Source organism: Rhinolophus sinicus, linkage group LG11 (assembly GCF_036562045.2).
Source record: "Rhinolophus sinicus isolate RSC01 linkage group LG11, ASM3656204v1, whole genome shotgun sequence".
NCBI lineage: Eukaryota > Metazoa > Chordata > Mammalia > Chiroptera > Rhinolophidae > Rhinolophus > Rhinolophus sinicus.
The window spans coordinates 8,574,144-8,595,216 of NC_133760.1; the positions used below are offsets into that span (position 1 = coordinate 8,574,144).

Genomic DNA, 21,073 nt, shown 5'->3' on the forward strand with positions numbered 1-21,073 from the left:
TCAGCAAATGGTATTAACCACCTTATTATTAGGGAGTTTATATGATTGTCCTGGTTTTATGAGTGGGGAAATAACTCAGAGAGAGAAACTAATTCCATGCTGCAACCCAGAATAAGAAATCAAGCTCTACTGGCACCCAGACCCCTCCTCTTACGTTTAGTTATTAATATTGGGTTTTTGCATATTCTTTATGGGAGTACGATATCTGTACAATGCAGTGTTCAGATCTAAAGTGTATGATTTAATGAGTATTGATAAGTTCATATACACGTGTAACCAACGGAATCCAAGATATAAAACATTTCCGTCACCCTGGGAAGTTCCTTCCTCTCCTGTTCTGTCACCCTCTGTGACTTCTCTCACTGTAGGTTCGTTTTACCTGTTGTTCACCTTCATATAAATGGAATAGTGCAGTGTGAACTTTTAAGTCTAGCTTTTGGTTATATGATGAGCCTTTGAGATATTTCCTTGTTGCTGCATCTATGAGTAGTTCACTTCTTTTATTGCTTGTAGTGTGTATTCTTTTCTTTTTTTTCCATTATATGAATATGCTACACTTTGTTTTTCCACTCTGTTAATGATGGACATTTGGGTTTCCAGATTTTTGGGTTACTATTAGTAAAGCTGCTGTGAACATTCTTATACAAGTCTTTATGTAGATACACGTTTTCATTTCTCTTGGCTAAATACCCAGGAGTAAAATTTCTGAGTTACACAGTAAAGGTATATTTAATCTTATAAGAAACTACCGAAGAGTTTCCCAGTGCGGTTCCAGTTGCTTACCAATATTTAATGTTTTCATAGTTTAATTTTAGCCATTCCAGTTGGAAACTCATTTGTTTTTCTCTGATGAATGGTGATGTTGAGTACTTTTTCATGTGATAAGTAAACATTTGTTAGGATAATTAATATAAATATTATATATAATGATAATAAATAACATTGATTGTAAATTTCTGAAAATCAGAAATTTAGGAGCAGCTTTGTTGAGTGGCTCTGGCTCAGTCTGGCACTGGAGGATCCACTTCCGAGATGACTCACATGGTTGTGGTCTCAGTGCTTGCTGGACGGCTTAGTTTCTCTCCACATGGACCTTGCCTTAGGGCTACTCATGACTATAGCTGACTTCCCCCAAAGAGAGCGATCCAAGGGTGAAAATGACCAACACTGACGAGGCAGTGTCTTTATAACATAATTTTGGAAGTGACATTCTGCCACTTCTGCCGTGTTCTATTGGTCATTCAGACCAACTGTGATACAGTGTAGGAAGGGATTATACACGGCTGTCAAGAGTAGGAGACAGGGATTGTGGGGGGCCATCTTGGAGGCTGACTTACCACAATTCTGTTACTACTACAAATTAAATATTGGTTAAAAAATATATTAAACCAATCTTGTATTCCTGGATAAACCTGACTTGGTCATGGTGTATTATTCTTTTTATATACTGCAGGCTTTGATTTGCTAATATTTTCCTAAAAATGTTTGCAACTGTGGTCATGAGTGACATGTTCTGTCATTTTTCCTTGTAGTGTCTTTGTTAGGTTTTAATATCATGGTTTTGCTGCCCTCATAAAACAATTGGGAAAATGTTCCCTCGTCCTCTATTTTCTGTAAGATTTTGTATAAAATTGAAATTATTTCTTAAATATTTGACATAAATGTCCATTTGGGCTTGTAGTTTTGAATAACAGATTCAATTTCCTTAGTAGACATAGTACCACTCAGAGTTTGTATTTCTTCTTGTGTCAGTGGTTACAAATAATGTATTTCAAGGTATATATTATTTCACATAAGTTGTTGAATTTATTGACATAATGTTGTTCATAGTATTCCTTTGGTATCCTTTTAATACTTGTAGGATATGTAGTGCTTTGTCTCTTCTTTCATTCCTAAATAATGGTAATCTATGTTTTATTTTTTCTTTATTTTTGGTCACTAATCCTATTTGTGATTATCAATATATGTTTTAAAGGATCACTTTTTGGCTTTATTATTTTCTTCTCTTTTGTATATTTTCTATTTCATTGACTTCTGCTCTTATCCTTATTGTTTTCTTCTATTTGCTTTGGGTTTAATTTGCTCTTTTTTAATACAGTAGAATCTCAGATTATTACTTCTAAATCTTTCTTTTTATATGTAAGCATTTAAATATAAATTGCCCTCTAAACACTACTTTAGATATGTACCATAAAATTAGTTTCTTTGTCATTCATTTCTGTTTATCATGCCATTTTCTAGTTTCTCTTGTGATCTCTCCTTTTTCCCATGGGTTATTTAGGGGTGTGTTGTTTAATTTCCAAATATTAGGGCCTTTTTAGATTTCTCAAGTTACTGATTTCTAATTTAATTCCATTGTCAATAATAATGCACATGGTAGAAAAATTCAGATGGTATCAAAGGTAATATGGTGAAAAGTACATATGTTTCCCATCCCTGTCTGCCTTTCTGCCTTCCTTATTTCCTTTGTTCATTAAGGAATATTTACTGAAGGCCTACTGCTTGCCAGGCACTGGGGATACAATTGTGTAAAAAGAGACCCAAGTTTACTGCCCTTATGGAGTTGAGATTCTGCTGATAGGAGACAGATAATAAACAAGAAAGCAAAATATATTATGTGTTAGATGGTAATAAGTACTAAGGAAAAAATGAAGCAGGGAAGAAGGTTTGGATGTAATGGGAGAAGGCATGTGCTATATTAGGTTGGGTTTAGGAAGGCCTCTCTGAGGAGGTAAACATTTCTCACTTTACTCGAGTAAAGTGAGAAAATGTGGCTAGTTGGTAATGTGCTTTAGGCATAAGGCACAGTTAGTGCAAAGGCCCTGAGACTAGAATATACTTGTTGGGTTCCAGGAATGGTGAGGAGGTCTGTGTGGCTAGGGCAGAGGGTGAGTGGGAAAGTAGGAGGTCAGAGATCAGAGAGTGAGCCACCAAAGGTCACTCCTCAGCCACCTTAAAGAGTGTCCTGTGCATAAGCAAGCATATTCGAGGCATGCATATGTTTAATCACATATGATAGATAATATACTATTTACCCTGTTTTGTGCCATTTATTCCCTTTAGCAGCATACCTTGAGAATCCATCCATATTTGTGTACATTAGAGCTCCCACATTCTTTTTCATAGCAGTTGGTTTATAATGTGGATATACCAGGCCCTGTTGGTGGACATTTAGGTTATTTCTGGGTTATGTTCTCCCAGAGAATGCTGCCACCAGTATTCCAGTCTATGTGGCACTTGGCAGGCAGCCTTTTTATGTTGGGGGACAAGTGCCCCATGTCCACCCCATAACCTACACCCCGACAGGGAGGGTTTGAAGAGGATAATCCTTTTCGTATCTCCGACTTTACCTGACTTGCCAGAGGAATCTGCTGGTCTTCCTTCCTTCCCTTTCCAGTGGCTTTGCTCCCAGGAAAAGAAATTATGGGAGAAGTAAAGTATGAAAAACAGGCAAATCTCTTCCCCCTTCCTGTGATATGATGAGGTGCCAGGTGTAAACTCCTCCAGGATCACAAAGGAACGCTTTGAAATATCGACGGCAGGAATGTTCTCCCCAGTCCACTTTACTAAGGCATGCGGCTCCGGTCAAATTTTACTTTTTATATTTAATAATTATGCATCAAATTGTATAATATATGCTGTTTTGATCAGTGGTACACTAATAGTGATTGTAATGGTAACTTAATTCGAGAGAAAAATTTTAACTAAGATCCCCAGAAATGAAAATTTTGATTTTCATTTATAGATACTTTTTTGTTTCAGAGAAATATAATAGGACATTTGAGCATAAAACTATGTTCTGTTAGGACAAAATTTTGTGAGAAAGTAAAATGTAGTTGAACTTCAAGGAGAACAAGGAATGATGTAAACACTGTCTCGGAAGAGCTGATTGCTGTATCTTTAAAATGAATGATGGTAGGTATTAAATTTCTGTGGGCTTAAAAGAGTGACACGGGCGGCTGGATGGCTCAGTTGGTTAGAGCACGAGCTCTGAACAACAGGATTGCTAGTTCGATTCCCACCTGGGCCAGTGGACTACTCCTTCCACAATTAGATTGAAGACAACGGAGCTGCCACTGAGCTGTGGGAGTGGTGGCCGGATGGCTCGGTTAGAGTGGGAGCTCTCAACAACAAGGTTGCCGGTTTAATTCCCGTATGGGGTGGGCCACGCCCCCTGCAACTAAGATGAGAATGGCGACTGGACTTGGAGCTGAGCTGCGCCCTCCACAACTAGATTGAAGGACAATAACTTGGAGTTGATGGGCCCTGGAGAAACACTGTTCTCCAGTATTCCCCAATAAAAAAAAAGTGACACAACAGATTTGTTTTAAAATGTTAATATCGGTCATATACCAGAAGTTATGCTTTTGCAATTATTTCAACTTACAATGACAAAATGGATATGACAACTTGAAAGAGGGTGCGTAAGTTTTTCAAAATTTGTTGAGAGTATACAGGAGCAACAAGATGCGAGGTGTGTTAATTTGACTCCTACTCAAATGTCTCTAATCATTCCTGGCGGTGGGTCTGGAGTACCTTGCTCCTAGCAGTGAGGTCCCTCCCATGGACTGAGACACTTGTTGATTTTTGCCAACCTGACAGATGGAGATCAGTTTCTCATTTTAGTTTTAATTTGCATTTCCTTGTGAACAAAGTTGTATGTCTTCTTATCTGTTGAAGAGCCTTTTGAATTTTTCAGTAATCAATCTGTTTGTAGCCTTAGCCCATTTTTCTAGCAAGTTGTCGGAGTCTTTATTTAATTAACTTATAGGAGCTCTTTCTGTAAGAAAAGGAGCAAATCTTATCTCCGACATTGTCATTTGACATTATTGTAGTTTTTGTTTTTGTTTTTACCATGTAAAACCTTTATTTTTTTTTTTAACTTAGTCAAATCAATTCATCTTTTCTTTTATGACCTTCAGATTTTCTGGCATCCTTAGAAAGACTATTCATTTCTAGATTATAAATGATTTATGTTTTCTTCTAGTAATTGTACAGTCTTATTTATATAGTGTTTAAGTCTTTGATGCATCTGGAATTTATTTTGGGTGTTAGGTGTGAGGTAGGGATCCTTCTTATTTTCTTTCCCATGTCCAGAAAAGAACATCCAAATCTATAGAAAAAGTTTATGAGAGTTTATTAGCGTTTATTTGAGCCAAACTGAGGACATGCCCAGAAGAAAGACCTGAATTGATTGAGAAAATTCTCTGGAGAATGGCAGTTTGGCAGCTTATTTTATACATTTAGAATCAAGGAATAAAATGTAAGGAAAATTTACATGAAATCCATTGGTGGTAGATTGGGGGATGGGAGAAAGCGAAGTGGGGGACGGGGAATCTCCAGGTTTGGATAAAAAGCAAAATGGAGAGATACATGCTTTTTTTTACATTGGTAGGTACAGGGTAGTTAACATTTAACATTTACAGTAAATAGAGATGGTGTGTGGGCAACAAGCTAACAATCAGGACTTTCAGGGCATGGACTTCTGTGAAATGGTTACACCTCTGCCTCCAAGGTGTTTGGAAAAGAAAATGACTCTGGGACTGCCATTGCCCCACCTGCTCCTCACCCATCTCCAAGGTGTCTCCCTAACTGGGTCGAACCAGGTGTCCCAATGGCCCTGGGGGAGGAGGCAAGGGAAAAGGAGGAAGAGCCACGGCGGGTTCCCAGCTTGGGTAACTGGGTAAGTGGTGGTGCCTTTGTCAGAGGCAGGGAACAGAGCAGGAAGTTTGAGGAAGAAATGCTGTATCCTTCCATTTTATTAAGTTCAACAACAGTCAAAACTGATCAATGGTGAGGTTGAAATAATGGTTACCTTGGAAGGGAGGTGTGTGACTGTAGGGGACATGGGGGGCTTCTGGGGTGCTATAAATAACCTGTATCTTTATCTGAATAACAGTTACATGGGTGTATACATACATAGAAATTAATCAACTGGGCGAGTATACTTAAGATTTGTGTACTTTATACGGTAGATGAGTTAAGTTTTGGATATGTAGTAGACCCCCTTACCCGCAGTTTCAGTTACTTGCGGTCAGCCATGTTACCAAAATAGTAAATGGAAAATTACAGAAATAAAGAATTTGTAAGTTTTTTTAAAAAAGAGAAAATGACTCTGGCATGTCAAACGTATGTTATCCGAGATGTATAAGAACAGTGGACAGGGCTCACTTAAGGTAAAGACCGACCTTTGCTAAGGAAGCTGTGGGCCTGGGACTTGACTACCTGCCATGACCTGCCCAGTTAGGAATTTATGTCAGGCCATCCCATGTGGTTATTTTTGGTCACTGAGCTTGTCAGGTCTGCTGTGTAGTCCCTTTTACGTTCACAATTGTGTATTTTCCAGGAAAAAAACACAAAACAACAGCTGCATTTCCAAGCAAATGCCAATACGCACCCCACCTTGCCTTTTTTTTCATGAATGGGGCAATCATTATGCTCGTCATCACTGCTTTTCACTGACCATGTTATCCTTGGGAGAATTATCTGTCAGGACTGAAAACTTCCTGAGTCTTTATTTCAGCTGCTGCCAGAATTACTTTAATTTATGAGACTGTAGGATAGTCCAATTATAGGTTTTTTCCTGGCTTTTTTATTGTTATTATAAACAATGCTACAAGAGTAACGTGCCAGGCAAGCCTTCCACACTTATCCTGGTAAAATCCGGCATCAATTTCCGGAAGCAGAATTACTAACTCAAGGGTGTGAAACATATTTTTAAGAGGGTCCATTTCCTCACAGTCTCGCCACCTGAAGGCAACTTCTTTTTTTATCTTCTTACTTTGAACTAAGGTTAGACTTACAGAACAGTTATAAAAACAGTACAGAGAGTTCCTGCACACCTTTCACTCAGCTTCCCCCATGACAGCATCTTAAATAGTACAGTGAACAAACCCAGGAAATGAACATGGATGCAATACTATTAATGCAACTACAAACCTCATTGAAATACTACCAGTTTTTCCTCCAATGTCCCTTTCCTGTCCCAGGATCTTATCTGGTATTCTGCGTTGCAATTAGTTCTCACGTCTATTTAGTCCCCTGTGATCTATGACAGTTTCTCAGTCTTTGTCTTTTATGATGGTGACCCTTCTGAAGAGTACTGGTTAGTTATTTTGTCCTTCAATTTACCCTTCAATTTGAGTTTGTCTGATGCTTTCTCGTGAGAAATGATGTTGTGTCCTCTGCACCACATCCGGGGGTCTATGACTTTAGTACGTCTTATTTCTAGTCATGTCGACCAAGGTCAGTGTGGTTAGAGTGGTGTCTGCTAGGTTTGCCCATTGTAAAGTTACTCTTTTCCCCTTTGTTAATAAATATCTTAGGGAAAACACTTGAAGACTACGCAAACACCCTGTTTCTTCTCAGACTTTGGCCCACTCCTTTTAGCAGGAGTCAGTGGACCTTGAGTGCAACAGCAGTTGTTGCATGGTATTTGCCTGATACTCATTTTCTGTTTCCTCTCCCTTCTCCATTTATTAATTAGAAGTCTACTCTTAAGAAGAGCTGTCCCTTCTTCTTGGAGGCTGTTTTACCAGTCATTCCCCTGGTGAGGTAAACGGGTTTGCGGAGGAAGTGGAGATTGGGCCTGAGTCCAGGCCCGGCTGGTCTCCAGGCTGTGTTCTTGGCAGTTACAGGAAGAAAGAAGAACCTCTAGGGATTCTAACAAGGCCCTCGCCTCCCAGGCCTCTAGGAGCACACCCCAGTGTATTTTCTGTCATCTTTCCCCCAGCGGATGAAAGCCTTCAGTTTTGATATTCAGTGGCCCCAGCCTGGGCCTAATTTATAAAAATAACAATGGCTGCACTTTACTGAAATCTTTGGATGCAGCCACGCACAGTCTTGTTGGATCTCATAGAACCCTGTGGGTAAGGGTATTTTTTTTTCCCCCAAATGGTTGGTATTTTATTCTATTTTATTTTTTAATTTTTATTGAGGAATATTGGGGAACAATGTGTTTTTCCAGGACCCGTCAGCTCCATGTCAAGTCGTTTTCAATCCACTTGTGGAGGATGCAGCTCACTGGACCATGTGGGAATCGAACTGGCGACCTTGGTGTTATGAGCACTGAGCTCTAACCACTGAATAAACCGGGGTTTTTATTAAACCTATTTTATAGAGGAGGAAACTGAGGCCTGGAGAGGGAGCATTTTGGGGACTCCAGCCTGGGAAGCCCTGAATCCCAGCATGAACTTTGTCTTAATTAGCAGGTTCTCCTGCTTGAGAGTGCCTGAGGGAGTGCTTCCCACCTTCATCGCAACCCACGGGGGAGTCGGAGACCCAGTGACTCTGGAGGCCCCTCTTCTTAGACCTTTCCTTAGCCCTGCACCTTGTTCAGTGCCTGTTCCTGGGAGGAGAGTTCTCCCCTGTGCTGGGCATGCAGCCAAGGCAGCTGCTTGGTTCACCTGTTGTATTCAGGGCCCCATGCCACATCAGCCATAGAAAACTGGTCATTTCCAGGGCCCCCTGCATCACCACGATTCGCCTAGAGGAAAGAGAAAACACTCCGGCTCTTTTAAGGAAAAAGGCATTTTCTCAGCACTTTATTAGGGGCATTTTCATATGGCTACATTGAGAGAATTTTACATTGAAACACACCCACGTACCCTCACGAAGATACTCCTGCTAACATTTTACTGTACTTGCTTTGTCACACTTCAGTCTGTTGGTCCACCCTTCTGTCCATCCAATTGTTGGTGCATTTCCAAGTAAATTAGGCAGAAAGCATTTAATACAGAGACTGAGGCTTGCACAGTCATTGGAAGGGCTCGATGAACTGGCTGTTGGCCCGGCCGCTGGGAAGGACGCCGCAGAACTGACCCCAGGGAGCTGCTGCCTTTGAAGCTGCCCCCTTGAGTGTTGTGTTGAAGAACGCATTGACCTAATGCCATCCAGGGGCCGAGAAGCCATGACATGCTGGTGACAGGACACTGGAAGTTCACCTTGGGAAACCCCCGTGTCCCCAGTCTGCTGTCTCCAGCACAACCCCGCCAGAGCTGCAGTTGGGGGCCCTGACTTCCTCCTTCCATCGCAGATCCTGAGCAATGGGTCTCATTGGCCGACGCTCACATCCCCAGCCTGTGTCAGGCAGTCGGGGAGTATCCTTTAGAGCTTCATACGTTCATGGTACAGGAAGGCCCAGTCACAGGGGACCGTCACGCACGAACTGGGACTCATCTGCTTCTGGACGGGTTGTTTACCACTTCTCACCACTTTCAGCATCATTGCAGTCAGCTTCCTTGCACGCCCGTCTTTCCCCTCTTGGACCTGTTGCTTCCCAGGTGCTCGGAGGACGAGGCCTACTGCTCAGGAGAATTGCTAGGAGGGAGAAGGTGCAGAGAGAAGTTCCAGCACCATTATGGGGTGAACTCAGCAACCCGGGGCCTTCAGCTCAGCCTGTTCACTTGCTAATAGAAAGAAACCTCCCCTCCTACAAGGAGAGTTCCAGATAAGGGTTTCCGGAACTGCAGGCTTCATCTTCCCTGGCCATTGGGCCATCATCCTTTCCCCCCAACTAGAGCTGGAAGCTTCTCTGATTAGGTCTGTTGCAGAGAGTGAGCCTAAGGCCCAGAAATATGAGGTGACTTATGCAAGGTCACACCATGGGGACCTGTAGCCCATAACTTAGAGTCTTGGAAAGAAGGGGACATGGGTAATTCCCACGCCCTCACAGTGAAGGCTTAGGAGGAAAGGGTGGGTCGGGGGAAGTTGAGGGTAGGGAAGGATGCCTTCCTGAAGCCTACAGGTCCTTGCTGTTGTATTTCCTGCAGTCGTCATATTCTGACATGTTGTTGTCCTTGGGGATGACCCAGAATTCCATGTTGGTTGAGCAGCACCTCTGGGAGCCTCGATGGAAGGGGTAGTGGTACCCACAGCAGCTCCATGTGCCATCATTGGGGTCCAGGGCCACACTGCCGCAGCGTCTCCAAGCCTCCACTCGGGTCACCAGCACCTCGCCTGGGGGCCAGAAACAGCTCATCCTGGGCCTGAGCAGAGCAGGGAGGCGGGGTCCCAGCCTGGGGGTGCCATGGGAGCCCCCCCGCCCCTCCTCTAGTTCAGCTCTTATCGCCCATCTAGGGACTGCCCCACATCTCCCGTGGTGTTTGTCCCTTCACCTGGCTAACACCCACTCCTTCCTCTTCCTTCCTGGCTGACTTAGTCTCTCGGGTTCTGTGTTTTTCTCTTCTGTTTCCTTTATTTTTTTATGGCCTTATTGAGGTATAATTTACGTACAATAAACTGCACATATTTAAAGTGTACAACCTGGTAAGTTGATAGACATGCACACCCGTGAAACCATCCCCACAGTCTAGAGAATGAACATATCTGTCACCCCCAAAGTATCTTCATGCCTCTTGTAATCCCAGCCCCTGTCCCCACTCCCCAATCTCCAGGCAACCAGTGATCCACTATAGATTAGTTTGAATTTTCTAGAATTTTCTATAAATTGAATTATACAGTATATATGTATTGTTTTACATATATATATATATATATATATATATATATATATATATATATATATGTTTATGCTGCTCATACATAACGCACCAAATTGATTTTGCAACTTATAATCATAGACCTAAAGTTTAAAAACTCCCTGAAGGCTGCGTTACCTCCACTCACCCCTCTTATTTCCCTCCCCACAGAAGGTCCTCATCCCTCTACTTACCCCTGGATGCTTGGCTCAAGGAGGGCGAGGGAGGCACAGGCGTTCCATTAGAGAATGGCCGCAGCAGGAGGCAGAGGGCTTTGAGGGAGAGAAGAGTGAGGGCTGGGTGCAGGGGGCCCTGGGTAAGGGGGGTCAGGGGCCCCTGGGTGCAGGGCTGGGGTCCCAGTACCTGAGAAGGTGAGGAGCCAGGTCCTCCAGGCGGAGCAGGTGCTTGGTCCCATTATACTGGCTGCTGGCAGCTGCCCACTGCCCTGTGGCATCTCCCGGCTGGCCCACGCAATCTGCAGCAGTGAAGCTTCCTGAGGAACCAGTCTCCTCAGATCCCAACTGTGGTTCTTCCTGATTAACTTCCCAAGTACCCATCACCCCCATATGAGGAGTATTCATAATGACCTTGTCACATGGCCATAGACCTTTGGGTCACCATATGGTGTCGTGCACCACTTACCTCTTGCTGTAGAAGTCACCCATAAACCCTCCTCCTCGTCAATCCCAGTGAATCCCATCAGTCCTGTGAGTCAGCCCCTACTGGTGGCCGGTGCTCACTGCTGAGGAGACAGCAGGTCCCTGGCCTGAGAACTGAAGGAAGCTCCCTCCTAAATGGGCCAAGTGAGTGTATTTCTTGGGTACATTCCTTGGGTATCCAAATCTTTCTATAAACCCACACTTCCTTTCTTGGTAAAGAAGGTGATAAATTCCTAGAATCAGAACTGTGGTTCCAAGGATATGCAATTAGCATTTTTTCCTTATTGTTAAAAATAGAGGAGCAATACGCGTTTATTGTAGAAAAATTTTACTACAATAAGAAAATAGAACACTCATATCCCAGTGCTCACTAATAACCAAAAGTTAAGTTTTGGTGTGTTTCCTTCATTTAGTTTTTCATTCATCAAACCCTCCCTGAGTGCTCACTGTGAGTCCAGCCCTGCCCTGCCGTCTTAGGATTCAGCGTCTGTTGGGGTAACAGACCCATCCCTAGACAGCGATGGCCCAAGTGGGCAGGGCATGGCTGGGGAGCCCAGGAGGCTGGGAGAGCCCAGAGGGGGCATGTGGGTGATCAGGGAGGGCTTCCTAGAGGAGGAGCCACTGAGCTGAGCCCTGGGCCCTGGAATGCACATATAAAGATAGTATAAAATGTTTTGAACACTGAAACTAATTCCACATGTATGGGGGACTGGTGGCAAAAGATGTGCTGATCATACAGGATCATTTGAAGGAATCTAGACTTTATCCTAGAATCAACAGAAGCCATTTTAGTATGGTGACTTCATATGTGGAAGGTGCGTAAGATGAGGGAGAAAGACCCTGGCCAGGGATCAGGGCAAGGGCCTGGGAACCCAACGGCAGTGCTCACGTTTCTGGCTTGCACACGTTTAAAAAATGTGTTTGTGTTTTTAAAATTACATTGATTACTAATTTTGCCAAGAAGTATAAGTACTGAAAGAGTGAAATAAGTCTATGATTTATGATAAAAAAGAAGAAAACCTAACCATCTCCTTTTCCACCTCAATTCCTGCTCTCCACAGGTAACCACTTTAACTCTTGCAGCTGGTTTTTTTTTGGTATTTACCACCATATTTCTAATGGGCACTTATACTCCTAGCTCTTAAAAAATGTCCCTAATTTTTTTGACTTCCTAATATGGAAGATAAGGATGTAGTACTTTTACTCTCCCCCTCCCATATTAAAAAAACAAACAAAAGATGTTCCCCTCTCAATAGTTAACAATCCCCGTTACCAGTTATGTCATTTTTGGCAGTTCAGTATTTGGCATTTGGTCATAACCCTTTTGCCATCCTGGGCTGCATGAGTAGTGCTACTAGCAGGGAGCAAAATTGTCCCCAGCTAAGAGCCACTGGCATACACAAATGTAAAAAGTCACAGAGACTTTTAGTTCAGAGACTGAACTAAAGATCCGTGCATTTTTTGGTATATCATTCCTCAGTTGACAAGTTACACACACACACACACACACACACACACACACACACACTGACACTCACACACTCACACCTCTTGCTAAAAGCAGCCCCCTGTGCCCTCTAGAACTTACCTGGGAGGCAGCACAACGTCCACTGAAAATAAACAGCTGTGGCACTTTTCACATCCCAAGTTGAACCCCAGCTGTTAATTCCCAGACTGTTCTTTTTCAGCCTGTGCTCTGGATTGCTCAAATGATGGATGAGGAAATGACTTTCTAGGTCTCCCTAGGCGATGCCGCTCCCTATGACTCAACAGTTGAGTGACACTCTTGGAAATGGTTCTATTCTAGGTATCCCAACCTGGCAGAATTGGCCGTTGAAACACAAGGCAACATAAAAGATGTCACACATGTAATATTGAACAAAAGAAGGCTGCAAAGAGTTTAAACTGTCTTTCACGAAGAAGTCAGAATAGGACTTAAACAGCATCTGTCATGAAAGGTCAGAATAGTGGTTTTGGAGGGTACAGTCTGGAATAGGGCTTGAGGATAGGAGCCATTTGGGGTGCTGGAATGTTCTAGATCTTGATCTAGGTGATGGTTACATATTAAAAACTTATCCAGCTCTGCACTTAATATTTGTGTACTTTATATAAATTGTATTTCATTAAAAAGAAGAAAAAAGAATTAATTTAGTGAGGTCAATGGATAGAAAAAAATAACTCCATTGTATCTCTATATACGAGCCCCAACCAAATAAAAAATGGGATGTAAAATACTATCAATAATGTAAAAAATAATACCCAGAAATAACCATAATGAAAGAAGTGCAAGGCTTACAGAGAAAATTAGAGACTAAATGGAGAGAGATGCCACACTCGTGGATTGAAGACTCAATATTGGGAAGACATCAGCGTCCTTAAAGTGATCTGTAAACTACACGGATACCAACCAAAGTTTAGGACAATGGCTCTCAACGTTTTGACTGTGTTCTCGTTATAAACACATCCACACAGACATAGACAAAAAAAGAACAAAAGTTTTGTGAAACAATAGTTACCCTGACTGTTTAAGACTGGCTTTGAGACTTTCTGTTATATCTCAATCTTTTTTTTTTTAATTTTTTATTGGGGAATATTGGGTAACGGTATATTTTTCTATGGCGCATCAGCTCCAAGTCGTTGTCCTTCATTCTAGTTGTGGAGGGCGCAGCTCACCATCCCACGTGGGAATTGAACCAGCAACTCTTAACTCTTGTTCAGAGCTCACGCTGTAACCAACTGAGCCATCCGGCCGCCCTCGAGCATATTTTTTAACGCTGGCTTGTGCAAATACATTGATTTCATAACCCACTAATGGGACAAGACGGGCCCTGTGAGTAAAGACCAAGTCGTTCTAGAAAATCATTATCTGAGAGCAAAATGACATGTGGCATTCTAAGTGGCTTGATGCATAGAGAAGCCATCTGACCTTGATACTCAGAATGCTGTCCAGGTGGCCCCCTTGATGACGCAACATGACAGGGGCCCCGCTCTAACCTAGCCACATCAGATTGAATAGTTTCCATGCACCGCGTCCTGTATGTGCTTAGTTTCATTTCTCCGACTCGGCTGATGCACAAAGTACAGGAAGCCTTATTATAGCCACTGAAAGCCTGTGTGTTAAACCCTCATGATGTGAAAGGATGGTCTGGCCTAGGGATGTGGGGGTGCGGTGGGGACACTTGTTCTTCCCTCGCCATGTTGGGAGCTGAGGTGAAAAGAGTATAATAGAAGAATAAGAAATGTATACAAATCACCTGTAAAAGTGGAGAGGCAGCGGGGTGAGGACAAAGTGCTCATCTTTTATAGTGGGGTTGGAGAGCCCAAAGAAAGTAATTGTGTAAATACAAACAAATTTCCAGTTGAAATACTCAGACTGACGTACGCTTATGACCAGATGTTGGGGAGATGATGCGAGGGGAAAAAGGCTGAGTAGGGCAAGATTTGGGGTATGTATGAGGCAGGCCTGAGCATCAGGGCCGGTGCTGACGGGGTCCATGTATAGTTTGGGTACTTTATTTTCATGCAGTGGTAGTTTTGTTAGTGAAGACAATGATAATTTTTTGGGTTTTGTTGTCTCTTAACCAGCTTCTGGCTGCTGTGTGGAGGACAGTTGCAGGGGCTGCGGCCAGGTGGGGACGGGGAGGAGGCTGGGGCAGGGACCCACTGACACATTCAACAAGATATACTGAGCATCATGTGTGCGCCTGGCCTGGTCCTGGGCGGTGCTGGGGGCATAGCAGTGACTGGGACAGCCCCGAGCCCTGCCCTCATGGGGCTTACAGTCCAGTGTGGGGGAGAGAGAACATGGACGAGTGGCCGGATGACAAGGTCATTCCCAGTTGAGATAGGCGCTCCAGAGGAATACGCAGAATGACAGAAGATCAGAGCGTTCCTGAATAGGGAAGTCAGGGAGGGGACATTGGTCAGAGCTGGGATGGAGCCTGGACCAGGACAGGGAGGGGGGTGTGGGAGAGACAGAATGTGGGGAGGCTATGGGGACACCTGAGCCCCAGGTCTCTGGTTGGATGACAGCATGGACCCAGGAGGAGGAACAAGTGTGTGGGGAAGCTGAGGTCAGGTGTGGACATGGTGAATGTGAAGTACCTGGGGATGTCCAGGGACCTGCTGGACACCCGGGCTGCTACAATCCTGTCTTGTCCCGTCCTGGCCCCTCGTGTGCCGCCCCTTCTTCCCAACTCTCCATTCCCACCCGGACCTTGTTTTCTGAACCCTAAATCTGGCCATTTGGCCTGAGAGATCGTGTGAGGACTTGCTCTGAAAGCTCTCGCCCTCTTCTCTCTCACCCCCCACACCTTCAACTTAATTTCCTGTGACCTTTGTGTGTGTCCCCCTCCCCCGCCTACCCACTCCCATTTGCACACCCAGACCCACCCACTGGCCCAGGTCCCCACACTGTTGACACTGAGATGCTGGGCCATTCACCCAGGGATGCCAGCAGAAGCTGGTCCACGGTGTCTCTCCTAGCTGCTGTCCCGCCACTATCCTCCTGACATAAAGAAGCAGGTGACAGTTACAGGCCCAGCTCTGGGCCCAGCACTGGGCTGGTATATGGTCATCAGGAGTGAGGCAGGTGCCACCCGTTCCCCATTTTACAGAGGTGGCTCAAAGGGGCTGTCATCGCGCAGGCAGTAGGTGTAGAGTCCTGGGTGGATCCCAGGCTGCCCTGACACTAGGACCTCATGGAGGGGGCTCCATAGCCTGGACCCCAGAACCTCACGACACCAGGGCCTGTGTAACAGCAGTAGTAGTGAGCATGCAGCCGGAAGTTACTGAGAACCCTGGGGGTGCTACTTGGATCTTACTGCCGGCTCCAGGCAGAGCTCCACGAACATTTTCTGCCCTGCCCCTTTAAAAATTTGAAAACTATATCCTCTCTAGTGCATTTTCAAGTTGACAACTAAAACTTCTCTTTATAAGTTCAAGTAGTTGCAAAAGGTAATAATTTGTAGTGTATTATGAATATTGACATATTCAAACAGAGCTGGCACATCCTTCCTTTGAAGCATCTAACGTAGTCTGGTGAATTCATGCCGGCCAATGTCTGGCTTAAAAAAGAAAAATAGAAAAAGAACCAGCTCTTCTTTAACAGTCAAAAATTTTACATTGTTCCTTTTTGTCCTTGGACTTAACTTACAGTGCCTCTCCGGACAGAATTCTGTCTCTTGAATTATGTATCAGCAACCAAAATATGTACAGAAATTCAAGTTTTAACTTTATTTAACTTCCTGTGACCATAAGGTTCTGAATGTTAAAATATTTTCTTCTGGATTGAATAAATTTAAAATTATAAGTGCATGGTTACTATAAAGCATTTTACGTATGATGTATTTTCATGAATAATTCTTAAACCCTAACAGTGAAATGGTATGTTGGAACTGGATCTCCACCTGAGCTAGACAGGGCATCCCCAATCATTTCACGTGTCCTTGGATGAATATTCATTATTACAGGAATGAGTCAGGGTTCAGCATCAATCCTGCCTTGGTTTTTAAGACTCAAGTGCTGAGAACTTTCCTTCACAAAGAAGCAGCTAGGCAAGGAAGTTTCTGTTCCGGCAGCACCTGTCAACTCTGGAGCTACCTCCAAGGTATGTTTCCAGAACCTCATGGTGAAGGCTCACAACTGTTGGCTCCCTCTTCCAGGCTGATGGAAAATTTAGGAGCCACCAGCTTTGCAAAGAGGATTGGTTACCCTGCGTTCACAGTCACTTAGCATCAGTTCCCACAATTCAGCTGCCCTTTCTTTGGATCAAGGAGGTCACCTGCTGCTGCAGCCCTAACTGCACTTTGGGAAGATTTGGGAAGAAAGGGGTTGACCCTCCTCTTGGGAAATGGGTGGGGCAACACTGCCTGGGGAGGACAGGGGCTGGCCAGCCAGTGGCTTGAGGGAGGGGCAGAGGGAGCTGAGCGGCAGGTAGTTGAGTCTTCATACCTTGCCGGGACTTGGTGCTCTGGGAGCTCCTTGTGACGCTCCAGGGGCGCAGCTCCCGGTCTGCGGATTTCCGGTCTGCGGCAGCGTTTCTCATTCTTGGCTGCTTGCCAGAATCTTCTGGGCGATTTAAAAAGATGCCCTCAGGGTCACCGAGGTTGGGCGGCTGGGCTTTCCCGGGGGAGGCGGGGTTCGTGGCTTGTTTCATGCGCCCCCTGGCGATTCTGTTTGCCATGTCCCCATGGCTCCGACCAGGACACCGAGGCGCGTTGGGGCGCGGCTGGCAGGGGGCTCCGGGAGCACAGCCTGACCCGTCTCTTCCCCGCAGTGTACCACTGGGTGGAGATGCGGACCAAGATGCGTATCATGGGCTTCCGGGGCACGGTCATCAAGCCGCTGAACGAGGCTGCGGCCGCCGATCTGGGCGCTGAGCTGCTGGGCGAGGCCACCATTTTCATCGTGGGAGGCGGCTGCATGGTGCTGGAGTACTGGCGCCACCAGACAAACCAGCGCCACAAGGAGGAGGAGCAGCGCGCCGCTTGGGACGCGATGCAGGACGAGGTGGGCCGCCTGGCGCTAGCTTTTGAGGCCCTGCAGGCGCAGATGCAGGCGACACCGCCGCCCGGCGCCTTGGAGGAGCTGCGGGAGCAGATGCAAGAGGTGCGCGCCCAGCTCTGCGCCCGGGACGGCGATGCGCCGTCCGCGCCCCAGGCAGTGTCTTCGTCCCAGGCAGTGTCCACATCCGAGAAATAGGAGGATGCTGAAGCCTGAACTTGGATGTGGCCATGTGTGCCCTGATGTGGCCTTCTCCCCGCGCTACCCCTGCCTGTGCTGGCCCAGCGGAAACCACCGGGATCTTGATAGAACTTGGGCTTTGGTCACCCTCTATTGACCAGTGGTACCTTCCACTGGGACTGTGAAGCTTCCAACATAGCCCCCTCCAACCTCTAGCTCATTGGTACAGTCCACAGTGCTCATCCCCAACCCCTCCCCACACCGCGCAGACCTGCAAGGTCCCAGCCAGCAGGACAACAGCTCACTCTTCTGGCAGAAGAAAAAATGGAACCAGTACTTGAGCCCAATCAACCTGTCAATCCCCCATTTACCTGGTCAGTGTTACGTTTCCCTGGGACGCTTGTATCACACTGGACACCCCCTTCCTTTTGTCAGTTGGTACAGACCATTGTAAGGCATGCAGTATCTTTCAGTGGACTTCTGACCCTCTCACCTTCTGAGGTGCACTGTAGCTGGGCATCGTCCCCTTTTTGAGGGGAAAAAAGGATCCTGGCTTGCAGTTGATCCACTGAATATTGTACCCTTAACCTGATCCTCGATATCTTCCCCCGAGGCCCCAAGTGGAATATTCCAACAACCCCCCTCATCCTTCAGTCTATGGCGGAACCCCCTGGAGTGGCTGTGCAGTCTTCTCAGGCAGTGCCCTCCCAACCCCGCTTTGGTGGTGAAAAAATTGATCCTACCTAGGGCTATTCCATCCTGTCTCTCAGCCTCAGCTTCCTGTTTACCTGTCCCCAAAGTCCATGGGCCTTTCCTGACATGTCCTTTCTGACCTTTCCCACTGTCTTTTTCAGTGGCCTCTCAGGGGACTGCCGGCCATGGATTAGATGATCACATCCCCCATGTTTCATTTAAATCTGTCGATCTGTGTGCTCTTGCCCTCCACCCCTGGCACTCTGGACTGGTCCAATAGCCCCCCTTCGTGCAGTGGTACCTCCTGCCTCCCAAAACCCCAAACCCCACCTCCATCCCATTGGACTAGGCCACTTGTTGGTCTTACCTTCTTTGGTAGTTTCCTAGGGCTGCTGTAACAAATTACCACAAACTTGGTGGCTTAAAACCACAAGAATTTATTCTGTCACAGTTCTAGAGGCCATAGATCCAAAATTAAGTGTCAGCAGGGCTGCACCCCCTCTGAAGGATCTAGCGAAAGGTCCTTCATTGCCTCTTCCAGCTTCTGGGGGCTTCAGGTGTTGTGGGCTTGCGGCTGCTTATCTCCAGTCTCTGCCTCCATCTTCACAGCCTTCTCCTTTTCTGTCTCCTACAAAGACACCTGGGCATTGGATGTAGGGCCACCCTAAATCTAGGATGGTTTCACTTAGAGATCCTTAATTCCATCTATAAATACCTTTTTTCCCAAGTAAATTCACATTCACAGGTTCCACGGGTTAGGATGTAGACACTTTTGGGGGGGCAGCATTCAACCCACTGTACCTCCCCACTCCGAGAGTATGCTGTGACTGCTGCCACCCCCATGGGACATTCAGCCTTCCAAATGGGTTAAAGGAACAGTCCAGGAACCACCCTTCACAACTTGGTTTCTCTTCCAGGACTCACCCCTGAAGCAGGGAGGGATGCATTCTGTTTTCCAGACTGTAGATGTAAGGAGCCCCGGAATGAGGATGTGTCTGGGAACCATGATATGGAGCTCCAAAATGGGTACCAAGCTCATTAAAATTAGGAGAGAAGCTGAGAGATCTGATGGGGGTGAGTGGGCAGAGCGTCATCCTATGAACTCTCTCAGATGGGGAAACTGAGGCCCAAGGGAAGCAAAGGGACTTGTCCAAGGCTACGAAGCCAGTGAAGGACTGGTTTCACTGGGGAGACAGAGGAGTCCAGATTTTCCTAGGTGCAGGGCGAGAAGGACGAAGATAAGAGGGAGGCAGATTGGTGGGGGAGGGGCAGTGTCGGGCGTGGGGTCCCTCCATCCCCTGTCAGAGCAGCCCCACATCACACCTGAGACTGAGCCTTTTAGTGAGCGGGGTTAGATTCATTCCACCGGGGCCCCTTTCCAAGAAATGGGAGACAGGTTTTCTCTCACTTCCTCACCTCACTTCCCCAGGGGTTTAAAAATGATCTGGACGCAAGATCTACGCAGATAGAAAACCAGGAAACGGGGGTTCTGAAACATCATCTGAATTCCTTGTAGAAGAGGGGGAGAAGCTGGTGTAGAGGGAGCTGGGGGGGCCGTGTCTTTGCAGGTGTCCCAGTTGGGTTAAATGATGAAAGGTAAAGGCAAGAGAGATACCACTGCATGAAAGGGTGATGGACAGAGCCAGGTGAGCAGGCTCGGTGCCTGGTTTCTATGGTTACCCCTGGGGGTCCACTCTAGCACTGTCATCTCTGGAACACAGGTTGCTGGAGGCCGGGGGGGCCAGGGATGGTAAATAGCAGTCATTCTAACAGATGGAGTTTATTGAGCTCTGGTTAGGTGCTGGGCACTGTTTGAGGGCTTTGTATATCCCAGTAATATTATGTTCTTCATTTCATGAGGAAACTGAGGCACAGAGAAGGCAAATCACCTACCCAAGGTCACACAGGCAGAGAAGAGGTGGAGGTGGGACATGAAGACAGTCAATCTGGACCAGAGTGCAAGCCTCTAACCCCTGCGCCATTTTGCCTCTAATGTAGCACTGCCCTAATGTCTGTGAGATTCAAAACCTAGCTGTCACGTGCCCTGACCTGTGGCCAGACCTGAGGGATGCAGCGGCTTCACCCCCGGGTGGTGGGTGTGAGCGGGTGTGTGCAAGTGGAAGGAACAGCCTCTCACAGTGCACTGAGGCCAGAGGATGGAGGGTTTATCCCTCTGGCTTCCTACTAGCAAAAGTTTGTATACATTTGCGACTTGGGGAGAGGGGTTAGAATAAATTTGTAATTCAAGTTGGTTGTCTTCAAGTTGATGTATTTTTTTTCATATTTGAAAAACCCGTCAACCTTAGGGAAAGTGTTATTCGTTTATTGTTTCATTCAAGAACCTGTCCCCCAGGTGTCTACTGTGTGTCCTGCCCTGCCCTGTGCCGTGTGCGTTGCCAATGGGGACCATGACAGTCCCCACCCTGCCCTCACAAGGCTCACAGTCCAGTAGGGGGACAGACAGATGCACACACAGACCTTTCTCTTCCCGTGTTGCCTGCCCCACCCCAGGTTATTTGGCAAGAAGGAGCCAGGCTGATTCTAGACACCTCCCCTCCT

General features: G+C 45.9%; 1 protein-coding gene across 1 annotated transcript in view; it reads left to right on the forward strand.

The window, feature by feature from the left end:
• OPA3 (outer mitochondrial membrane lipid metabolism regulator OPA3) overlaps positions 1–20,761 on the forward strand; it is a 39,881-nt gene extending 19,120 nt beyond the window's left edge. Inside the window, exon 2 of the mRNA XM_019754853.2 lies at positions 17,415–20,761. Within this exon, the coding sequence (XP_019610412.2) occupies positions 17,415–17,839 (425 nt within the window). The 3' untranslated portion in view covers positions 17,840–20,761. The remainder of the gene's footprint in view (positions 1–17,414) is intronic.
• Positions 20,762–21,073: the final 312 nt, after the last annotated feature.